Source organism: Urocitellus parryii, chromosome 7 (genome assembly GCF_045843805.1).
Source record: "Urocitellus parryii isolate mUroPar1 chromosome 7, mUroPar1.hap1, whole genome shotgun sequence".
Taxonomy (NCBI): Eukaryota; Metazoa; Chordata; class Mammalia; order Rodentia; family Sciuridae; genus Urocitellus; species Urocitellus parryii.
In genome coordinates, this window is record NC_135537.1 from 169,300,585 (window position 1) to 169,312,719 (window position 12,135).

General features: G+C 35.4%; 1 protein-coding gene across 2 annotated transcripts in view; it reads left to right on the forward strand.

The window, feature by feature from the left end:
* The window catches only part of Ddx42 (DEAD-box helicase 42), a 43,180-nt gene that overhangs the window by 21,985 nt on the left and 9,060 nt on the right, over positions 1 to 12,135 (forward strand). For both annotated transcript variants that reach the window (XM_026402276.2, XM_026402275.2), the window contains exons 5-13: positions 691 to 727; positions 1,546 to 1,695; positions 5,270 to 5,374; positions 6,975 to 7,094; positions 8,054 to 8,230; positions 8,741 to 8,869; positions 9,465 to 9,564; positions 10,117 to 10,164; positions 10,937 to 11,034. In XM_026402276.2, coding sequence (XP_026258061.1) covers positions 691 to 727; positions 1,546 to 1,695; positions 5,270 to 5,374; positions 6,975 to 7,094; positions 8,054 to 8,230; positions 8,741 to 8,869; positions 9,465 to 9,564; positions 10,117 to 10,164; positions 10,937 to 11,034 — 964 coding nt within the window. The remainder of the gene's footprint in view (positions 1 to 690; positions 728 to 1,545; positions 1,696 to 5,269; positions 5,375 to 6,974; positions 7,095 to 8,053; positions 8,231 to 8,740; positions 8,870 to 9,464; positions 9,565 to 10,116; positions 10,165 to 10,936; positions 11,035 to 12,135) is intronic.

The following is a 12,135-nucleotide window of genomic DNA, read 5'->3' on the forward strand; positions in this document are numbered from 1 at the left end:
GGTTGTGGATGGGCTGGGAGTATAACTCTGTAGCAGAGCTTTTGCCTAGCATGCACAGGGCCCCCAGTTTGATGCTCAGTTACCCCGCCTCCCCCCCACACACACACACAATTCTTTGAGGAAATAGTTGGATATGGGAACTAAACAACCATATTTTGTGTAACTGCAAGAAATGCAGCAACTGGCAGTAGTTCCCTTCTCTATATGAACTGCTTAGGAGATTTAGTTCCTCTCCCCCATCCACAAGGTAAATGATTTGGGCTCAAAAGTTTATTCTAGAGCTAGAAACACTGAGAGACAGTAAGAAATTTGTGACATTCTTCCTACTATTTACTAAATGCAGGCTTTTTATATAGTATGAAATATTTTTCACAGCTGCGTTGTGTTTGTTTTATGGGTTGCCAAAGTTAGGATCCTTTGGTGTCTACAGAAAGTTTTTACTTCTTACACTCATATTAGTAATTGATATTTCTAGGGATACCATGTCATCCCATTCAAAAGAAATGCCAAGTGTAGCAAACCACACATATTTGATGGGTGGATAGTTTACAGTGTGCTCATTGCTGCTTTGTTATTGTTAGTGTTGAGAGTTCCTGTTCTGCATGGAATCCAACACTAATTTACTGTAAGTATGGAGCTGGGTATGTGGAACATTTGCAGGGAAGTTTGTTTCTCCGCTTGTTTTTCCAGGGGTATTCGAGATGACATTGAAGAGGAAGATGACCAAGTGAGTTCCTATGCAGTATTTCTATCTTTTATTTTTACCCCACAAAGTCTGTACTGGGAACAAGCTAGAATTTGCCTTTACTGAAATGGCCATTCCTTACATTGAGCAGGGAATGTCATTTGACTTGCTTCTTTTCTACCTCTGTGATCAATTGGTAATATACCATAAAGATTCACATGACTGTTCCCAATTTTGAAGATGGAACTTTTGATCAGCTGACATCAAAAACAAACATGAGCTTCATTCAGCTTTCTTTCTTTAAATCTAAAATTAAAGTTTATTTTGATAAATCAATAATAGTATAGGAACTATTGATGGCCTTTAGAATATCTAACCTCTAAGGGTTCTGTTTGATTCTTATATTTGAAAATGGAACATTAATGACTGTCCATTAGTATTTCTTTTTTCCATTGTTGAGTTTTAGGGTGGTGAGAACCAGGGTAAGCAGTAGCCCTTTCCAGGTTTGTGACCTTTCTGATCAGTGTTTACTTCCAAACTTGGATTGGTAAAGCTCCAACATGTGTTCTATAACTCTGGACAGTTAGATAGACACCCCACCCCAGGAAGACTATAGAATAGACAGATTTGTAAATATTCTGCTAGACAAATTATTTTGTAGTACTAATTGCTTTGTTCATTTCTTATGATTCTTCTCCTAAATACTGCTATTATAAAAGGATTATTACCAGTAAAAGTCTTGTCTTATTTGGTAGGTATTTAAACTGTGCAGTCTTCTGGTACAGTGTGCACTCATTATTGGAAAAGAAACATTTTTCAATTGTACTTGGGTGTGATTATGTCCTTGTGCTTTCCTGCAGGAAGCTTATTTTCGATACATGGCAGAAAACCCAACTGCCGGTGTGGTTCAGGAGGAAGAAGAAGACAATCTGGAATATGATAGTGATGGGAATCCAATCGCACCTTCCAAAAAAATAATCGATCCTCTTCCACCCATTGATCATTCAGAGGTATGGTGTTTCTTGCTGAATTTATTATTATTTCAAAAGGATACAGTTTTCTTTAATTTTAATATTTAGGTTTTCCCAATATCTGAATACTCTAATGCCTTGAAAATTTTTGTACTTGGGGATCTTTTCTCCCTGTTGAGGCTTTCACAGTCTGTGGTGTTACCAAAAGGTATAGCTGAATCACTTGCTCTCGTTTAATTTTAGAATTTTAAGAGTTTTTTTTCCAAGCAACTGTATTTGTTTTCCAGAAACAGTGCTTAACTATCTTCCTTTCAAATGGGCCTTGGGTCTTCATTTTTTTTTTTTTTAGTTGCTATAAATATTATTGCTCCCTAATAGGCAGATCAGAGCCTATTTATTCAAAGTAGAGCCAGGAATTATGAGTTCCATAAGTCAAAAAAAGGAAAAGAGACTGTCATTGTACTTGAAAAAATATCAGTGCTTTTTCCAAGTTAAATATCAGATAGAATTTGCATATCCTAGTGACTAGATCTAGAGCAATGGTTCTCAGAATATGGTCCTAGGACCCCTGAAAGAGCCATTTCAGAGTCTATAAAAGTCAAAAAAATTTTTTTGATACTAAGAATTTGTCTTTTTCTTTGTATCAGCATTTGTACTGATAGTATAAAAGCAGTATAGGTAAAACTATTGCCACCTTAGTATGGATTAAGATAATGGCACCAAACTGCTCCAGTAGTCATTATATTATTCCCTACAAGACCATTGCGATTTATATATTTATTTATTTTTTAGTTGTAGTTGCACACAATACCTTTATTTATATGTGGTGATGAGGATTGAACCCAGGGTCTCACACATGCTAGGTGAGCACTCTACCGCTGAGCTACAACCCCAGCCCCAAGACCACTGCAATTTAAAAACGGGGTGGGGGAGGTGCCTGGTATGGTCGCTCAGTGGTAGCGCGCTCAGTGGTAGCGCGCTCACCTGGTAAGCGCGGGGCCCTAGGTTTGATCCTCAGCACCACATACAATCAAATAAAAGTATTGTGTCCAACTACAACTAAAAAATAAATATTTTTTAAAAGGGGGGCGGAGTTCATCTAAGAATACCCTTATGGAACAGATTAAATCTGACCCTTGAATTACATGTCTTTTTATTTTTTGGTATTAGGGATTGAACCAAGGGGCACATAACCATTGAGCCACATCTCCAGCCTTTTTATTTTTTATTTTGAGATAGGATTTCACCAAGTTGCTTAGAACCTCACTAAATTACTGGGCTGGCTTTGAACTTGAGAATCCTGTCTGAGCCTCCCAGGTCAATGGGATTACAGGCATGCACCACCGTACCCACGAGTTAAAGGTCTTTTTTTATTCTGTGTGTCCAAAAGGGAAGAACACATAAAATATTTCTATTGGCATACCAAAATATGATAGTTGACTCCAGGAAAAGCATTTACATGTTTGAATTGTAGCCTGAACTAGCTGTTTTATTTCCGTGGAACATTATTTGTAACTGAGAAAATGAATGATACCTCAAGGAAAATAATTATGTTTATTACCAGTGCTAGAAATTAAAACTTTCAAACAAAAATTAGAATTTGGAAACTTACATTTACCATAGTGAGCTCAACAGTTTCTTAAGACTGTGGTGATAAAATTGATGATGACATTAATGAATATGAATTTTAAAATTCATAATGAGCTGTGTCAGCATTTAGATGATCTGCATACTATCTTAATGAACCAATATTTTCCATGTGATCACTATTATAAAATCATCAGAGTCCATCAAAATACTGTCATGAGCAATGTCTTTTTTTTTTTTTTTACACACCTAGGAATGGTTTACCTTTAAGCTACACCATAGCGTTTTGTTTTGTTTTTGAGACAGGGTCTCTCTGAGTTGCTGAGGCTGGCCTTGAACTTGTGATCTTTCTGCCTCAGCCTCACTGAATTGCTGGGGCTACAGGGAACACCAACATGCTGCCTAGACCAATGACTTTTAATGTAATTAGTATAAAAAGTTCAGTGATTTGGTATCAGATTACACAATGAAAATAACCTTTAAGAAGTGACCACTAGTGGGCTGGAGTTGTGGCTCAGTGACAGAGCGCTTGCTTAGCAAATGTGAGGCACTGGGTTCAATTCTCAGCACCACATATAAATAAATAAAAAATAAAGGTTCATCAACAAATTAAAAAAAAAAAGTGACCACTAGTCAAGTTTTAGTGTGGTATCAAAAAAGAATAGAAGCTGGGCATGCTGGCACACACCTATGATCCTAGCTGTTGTGGAAGCTGAGGCAGGATCAGGAGTTTAAAGCCAGTCTCCACAACTTTTCTAGGACCTAAGCAACTTGGCAAGAGCCCGTCTATAAATAAAATATTAAAAAGGGCTGGGGTTGTAGCTCAGTGATTAAGCATCCCTGGGTTCCATCCCTGATACCAAAAAAATATATATTTTTTGCTTAAAAAATATATTATAAATAATTTGGTAGAGAATCATTTAGGCAAATTCTGTTGAACAAAGGGATGCTTTATTACTGAGCTACATCTCCAGCCCCTTTAAAATTATGAGACAGATTCTCACTAAATTGTCCAGGCTGATTTGCAAGTCTGTGATTACAGGTTTGTGCCACCATGCCCAGTTAGCCAAATTTTCATGTGGTTGGTATGCTTATGTTTTGTATCCTAAAGTAATCTATGAAATGAGCAGCAGAAATGACTGCTGCTCTCTTTGGAATTAAAAATGTTTAACTGATTTTTGTTTGTTTGTTTAATCTTGCTAGGGATTTAACCCAAGAGTACTTAACCACTGAGCCACATCCCCACCCCTTTTTATTCTTAATTTTGAGATAAGATCTCACTAAGTTGCTGAGGCTGACTTTGAATTTATGATCATCTTGCCTCCACCTTCCAAGTTGGTGGGATTACAGGTTTGCTCCACTGTAGCTGGCATTACAGGCAATTCAAGCAATTCCTTGTTTTTAAACAGAGTAGAGTGCCCTCTAATGGCTAAAGCTTTTCTCTTAATTATTAGCAGTGTTTCTAAATGCCTAGAACTAGGTGAACAACTTAATCCAAAACATATTTAAATGTTAGAGTGAACTATCATCCTTAAAATACTTGTTTTCTCAGGACTTTGGCATTGTAGAAATTCTGTGTTCTGCTTCTAGGTTGTTCAAATCTGAGTTGTCACTAGGAATATTAGTTTATACCTGTAATCTTGTATCTTTGTGTTGGGTGTGGGGGGTGCTGAGGCAGGAGGTTCACCAGATCAAGGCCAGCCTCTGCAACTTAGACCCTGTCTCAAAATAAAAAGGACTGGGGTAAAGCTCCCTTGGGTTCAATCCCCAGTACCCAAAAAAAAAAAAAAAAAAATCTGAGGTGGTGTTAAATGATGGTCTCTTTGGGAAGGAGATTGATATTTATAAGAAAAGACAGAGGCTGTACTTTCTGGAATGTGTGTCAAGAATAAATGAATTCCTTTGTTCTTTCTAGCAAGAAGGGGATTATTTGTGTAATATTTGTAAAAGATTATTTTGCATTAAAATCAAACTTACAGGATTGACTCTTGAATTCTAGACTAACTTTGAATAATTGGACCTGCAGATTGACTACCCACCATTTGAAAAAAATTTTTACAATGAGCATGAGGAGATAACCAACCTCACTCCACAACAGTTAATAGATCTCCGGCATAAGCTCAATCTTCGGGTAAGACACTCATTTATCAAGTATTTTTATGTTAATGATAGTTAGTCTAGGTTTGTATTCTTGCTTTTTCAAACTAATAACCTTGGAATTTTTTTTCTAATGGTCTCTGAACTGCCTTTGCTAGAATAATAATTATATCCATTGGGCTTACTTGATTTGATTGTTTTAGTCCTCCAGATGACCTTTTAGGATAGGACATTTTTTTCTTTCATGTATTCAGTCAACTTTATATGTACTGTCCTGTGTGGTATATCAAAGAATGATTAGAAAGCCTCCTCTTTAGGAAGAGGAAACAGGATTGCTAGATGTGAATAACATGAAGTCTTAGAATATTTTGAAATTATGATACACTTTTTAAGTCACATTGTGTACCTTTTTTAAAAAGAAGAAATGAAGGGGCTGGGATTGTGGCTCAACGGTAGAGCACTCACCTAGCACGGCGGGGCATGGGTTCGATCCTCAGCACCACATAAAAATAAAGGTACTTGTGTTGTGTCCATCTACACCTAAAAAATAAATATTTTTAAAAAAAAAAGAAGAAAAAATGAAGACCTTGTAAAAATACATATGCACTACTTTCAGAATGAGATGGTTTTAATTGCTTACCAAAATGTTTTGGGTTGCTCATTGGCTATATTGTTTAGAGTCCTTCTCATGTTAGTTAATGAAACTTAATACACTCATCTACTTTGATGTGAATAACTTTCCAGTTCCTCTGCCTTATTGGTTGCTACATGAAAACTCCTGCTTTTCAAGAGGTGTATGTATGTGCTTGCGTGCATGCACATGTGTGCGTATGCACATTTTTTTGTGCTTATTTTCCCAGAGATTAACAATCCTCCATAAAATCTTTTTTTTTTTGAATACTTATTTTTCAGTTGTAGTTGGACATAATACCTTTATTTATTTTCACGTGGTGCTGAGGATCGAACCCAGGGCCTCTCACACGTGCTAGGCAAGTGCTCTACCACTGAGCCACAACCCCAGCCCTCCATAAAATTTTTAATGAAATCCTTTTTGAAAATGTCAGCATCACTGGGGAAGCATTGAAAGGTTACCACTTTTGGAGACAAAATAGAGATAATAAACCCTGTTCTTGACCTGGGCATAGTTGTAACAGAGCTTGATAGTGGCCAAAACATCACTAGGGGATACAGTAACTCTTCTGGCAATATTTTTTGTAACCAGTGGGTATTGACTTGCCTTAATCTGAGTTTATATGCAATTTTTGTTTTGAGTAAATTTTATTGTTTTTTTCCTCCTACCTGATTAATATTTATGCAAAACTAGAAATTTTTTTTTTTTTTTTACAATTCATTGAATGGGTTTTTGTTTTATTTTGTTTGAGATAATTTTTATTTAAAAGATTTTTAGGTACTTAGTCATTTAAAACCAAGTGACAGTTATCTCGGGAGTTGTTGATATGAAATCCTCATATTATTTAAGGTTTTGCCTTTTCAATGCATACTTTTGGCTACAGATTTATGTTATCACTTTTTCATACTCGAGCTAAATGTTAGATCCAGGTAAGTGTTGTTGAACTTCAAATACTATTTATATTGTTGTACAAGTCATTCCTGGAAGTTGTCTCTATCTCTAGGTTTCTGGTGCTGCACCTCCTAGACCAGGAAGTAGTTTTGCTCATTTTGGATTTGATGAACAACTTATGCATCAGATTCGAAAATCTGAGTACACACAGCCCACTCCAATACAATGTCAGGTAAGTAAACATAATGAAAGAAAAATGAAGAAGAATGATATTTAGTAACTATATTTAGTTGACAACAAAGTCAAAACAGTAAAAGAATGTTTATTGACATGAGTAGATGGTACAAATACTTTTTCTGACTTTGTCTTTAATTTTTCCTCTAATTAAAAGGGGTTGTGGGACATAAATAAAATCCAAGAGGATTTTTAAAACTTTTAAAAATTAAAGAACAAGTGTGAATTATTCACCCCTCTAGGAAATTTTAAGTGGCTAAGAAATGTTCTTTTATATCTGATAAATACCTTGAAAACATGATATGAAGAAAATAATCAGTTCTACCTTAACAAAAAAAGATTTGTGGGTGGACTGGAGTCGTGGCTCAGTTGGTAGAGCACTTGCCTAGCATGTGGGAGGCACTAGGTTCGATTCTCAGCACCACATATAAGTAAATAAATAAAGGTCAATCAACAACTAAAAAAAAAAAAAAAAGATTTGTGCATGGACAACTTGAGTACTAACAATGATTAGAATTGCTTTGTCCATTAGTTGAAAATTCTCATTTATTACTGAAAGATAATAGCTTCTGTTTCCCATTCATATATGTGATTTACTTATTCCTAAACAACTGTCTGTACCTTCTAAAGGGGAGAACATTTTTTAAAATTTGAGCAGCTACTTCCATTATGAATTGCAATTTTGTATTTCTGCATGTCAAACAAAATGGAGTCCGTTATATTCCATAAATGGTAACTGAGCCACATGAAGAAAATGATGATTTTTTCCAATAAATCAAGAAGCTTGTGGGAATATCAGACTTTTTTCACTGTTTGCAGTCAGTATGCATAGCCCAGGATATTTTTGTTTCTTTGGAAATAAATGTCATTAATGATCATTTGTCCTTTTTAAGGATTTCCTTCAGTTCATCTTTAAAATAGAAATTTTAGAGTGGACATACTTTACTTTTTCTCCAGGGTGTGCCTGTTGCATTAAGTGGTAGAGACATGATTGGTATTGCCAAAACAGGCAGTGGAAAAACTGCAGCCTTTATCTGGCCCATGTTGATTCATATAATGGACCAGAAGGAATTGGAACCAGGTGATGGACCAATTGCAGTGATTGTGTGTCCTACTAGGGAGCTTTGTCAGCAGGTATGTGCTTTGTATAGAATGCCTCCTTCCCAAAGTGGATTAGCAAAAGACTACCCAGTCAAGTGGATAGAATAACCAGGAAACTTTTTTTTTAAATTATGACAAGTATACACAAAATTAACCATTTTAGGAATATTTTAAGTGTACAATTTGGTGGCATTAAACACGTTCATACTGTTGTGCTACAAGTAGATACACCCTTTTCTACTGTTTTTAGAGGGGAAAAAGATATTACAATATGGGAATTGTTTGTATTCCAAGCTCACAATAAGTGTATTCATTTTTCTTGATAGAAAGGCAATTACAGAATCAGGAAGAAAAGTTAATTTAAAAAAAGAATAATCAAGGCAAGATTTTAGACAGCTTGATTTTATGAATAAAATTTTAAGCCATGTTTCAAGTTTTCATTTTCTTTATTACATTCTGTGTTTTTCAGAACTCCCTCTTGGGTTGTGATAGAGGTATTTATTAGTGTCACAGTTTGTTAATATGTTATTAACAACTTTGTAGATCCATGCAGAATGTAAGCGGTTTGGGAAAGCATATAATCTTCGATCAGTGGCTGTGTATGGAGGAGGGAGCATGTGGGAGCAAGCCAAGGCCCTTCAGGAAGGGGCAGAGATTGTTGTGTGTACCCCAGTAAGTATATCATGTGTAAATGGCTTCTCGGCCTCTCTTCGTATGGAAAGCATGGTTAGTTTTAAAGGGAATTCTCCCCCAAATTGTGGTAAAGCAGGGTTGAGACTATCCTGATGAATGACAGCCTCTGGTTTTGGTTTAATTTTGATTGGTTGACTAAAACAGCAATCCATTAGGAATATCTGTAACATACAAATTAGCAGCTACAAGTTTCTCTCTATTTCAAATAGTTTTTCTTATGCTCTCCTAGGAAGTGGATCGTAGTGACTAAGATCTTCAAGAGTCAGAAAGATACTCAGAACTGCCTAGAGGATTGTGATTTAAACATTAAAACCCATCAATAAGGCTTTAAATCAGATAATTTCCAACTATCTTACAAAAATTGTTCTGGCCACAAAATATAAACTACATTTAGGTAAAGGAAGATTCTAATTGAGTTTTCAAAATGTCTGCCCTCTTGAACTATATAGTACATAAAGTTCCAGGCTGTCAGACTATATTATCTATTATTATTTAAGACTTTTGCCAGGCATGCAGTTTGGGAAAGTTCTTGGGTCTGTAATTATATTTATTATTCACTTTGTGCATTTTATAGGGTCGACTGATTGATCATGTGAAGAAGAAAGCTACTAATCTTCAAAGAGTCTCTTACCTTGTATTTGATGAAGCAGATCGAATGTTTGATATGGGATTTGGTATGCCTTGAATACCAGTTTCTTCTCTCTATCCTCATACTAGTTTTTTCCATTTTTCTAGATTTAGCCAATGATTTTCAGCATAAGAGAATCTAAAAATACTCCTTGATTGGATTAGATTATAGAGCTATAAGAGATAAACTGTTTTTTAGAGTTTTCTCAGGAAAAGTATGTTAGTCTTGATTGGGTGAAGGAAATTTGAAAGCAGCTTTGTATAGGGAGGAATATTTTCCATTATTTTTATTCATGTGCTGTTGATGTGGAAGTCAAGGTCTGTATTCTTGGGTAAGTGAATATCAAGTCCTTTGTTTTCCTATCCTTGATTTTTCTGACAGTGTAAACTTCTAAATAACCATCTTTGCTAATTGATATACCATGTAGCTCAGCTTCATGGAGGGAGAGTTTTTTGGAGTTTCATACTGAATGATATGGCAAAGAGTTTCAGTTTCTTAATTCTTACAACTTCTCATGAGGATTTTACTAAAATGACTTTTCGGGCCTCCTGAAATGTATTACAGGGTTATAATATTAACTTTACTGTTGTTCTTCCAGAGTACCAGGTTCGATCCATAGCAAGTCATGTTCGTCCTGACAGACAGAGTATGTATGAAGCAGCTTTATCATAAATCACATTTATACTTAGAATGAACACCTATTTTTATAGACATAGTTATGGAAGCAAAACCAATCATTTGTATACTGATTCAAGTCACAGAGCAATAATGACCATTTATCTGAGCTGACAGAACCTTAGCAGTTGTAGGCTATAACTACCCATTTTCTTCGATGATAAAACCAAGATTCAGAAATTGAATGACTTGTCCTAGCTTGCACAGTATTATCAGTGAGTAGAAATTGCATAATATAGATCTGATTTGAAATCAGAAGCCTTTTTTCCTCAATCATAGTGACATTTCTTGATTGAAAAATGTAATAAAAAGTAAAATAAAGGAAAATCTTTTTTCTTTATTGAATCAGTTTCTAACTAAAAGTTAAGATGGATTTATGGTTTTTTGTTTGTTTTTGTTTTTTAAACAAAAAAACTGATTCTGGGTTTTTTGGTTTGGTTTGATTTTGTTTTATTAGTTACTGGGGATTGAGTCCAGGGATGGCTTGACCACTGAATCACTTCCCAGCCTTTTTAAATATTTTATTTAGAAACAGCATCTCACTGAATTGTTTAGGGCCTTGCTAAGTTGATGGGGCTGGCTTTGAACTCACTATCCTCCTGCCTTAGCCTCCCGAGCCACTGAGATTATAGGCATGTGCTGCTCCACCTGGCAAAGCTGAGTAATTCTGAATGTTAAGGAAGCTTAGTGGGTGTTCAGTAAAATAGTACTGTTTCTTTAACAGAATTTACTTTACTTTTTAGCTCTCTTATTCAGTGCAACTTTTCGGAAAAAGATTGAAAAACTGGCGAGAGATATCCTAATTGACCCTATTCGAGTGGTGCAGGGAGATATTGGAGAGGTAACCTTAAGCAAGGCTGGATGGGACTCCAGTGGGTTATTTCTTATATTATGGAGACATAAAATTGATTCTTCACTATGGAGATTTTGAAAATTAATGCATATTTATAGATGAGGCAACATGTTTTAGATTTGCTTTAAAATACATAAAGTAGTAGTTGAAATAAGATTGGCAAAGTGTTGATAATTGTTGAAGAAGCTCAGTGACAGGTACATGGGAGTTGATTCTGTTCATTTTGCTTTTTTTGAATGTTTAAAAAATTCATAATAACGGCTGGGGATATAGCTCAGTTGATAGAGTGCTTGCCTCACATGCATAAGGCCCTGGGTTCAATCCCCAGCACCATACAAAAAAAAATTCATAACAAAACTTTTTAGAAAAAGCTTTTAAAGAAACAAAAAGGTCTACCTGAAAGACTATCAGTGACTTACGATAGAACTGACATTTTAAATGATTATGTGAAGAAGTCTGCATAGGATGTAGTGGGATGTCTTTTAGGGCCTGGTGAAAATAAATTACTGTTTGATTTCTTATATACATGGCCTATGTGAGAAATTTCTCTGGATTGGATTTCATAATTCAGTTAAGCTGCTCAGAGAATTCCTTAAGTTGCTTGTCATGTTTTTGGATTGTATTAAAAAATTGTGGGTGTGGGTGTATCATGTGTATATATAATAAGGGGGTTTTTTTGTTGTTGTTGTTATTGTTGTTTTTGTTTTTCTTGGTACTGGGGATTTAACCCATGGGTGTTTTACCACTGAGCTACATCCTCACTCTTTTTATTTTATTTTGAGACAGGATCTCACTGAGTTGCTGAGGGCCTTGCTAATTAAGTTACCAAAGCTGGCCTTGAACTTATTATAATCCTCCTATCTCAGGCTCCCAAATTTCTGGGATTACAGATATGTGCCACTTCACCTGGCAATTTAAAATATATTTTGTATAATATTACACAATAATTATACATGTTTATGGGGTACAGCATATTTCAGCATGTATACACACAAACACACAATATATTGAATACAGATCAAGGTAATTGGTATTTCCATCCCCTCAAACATTTTACATTTTACCATTTCTTTTACTTTGGAAGCATCA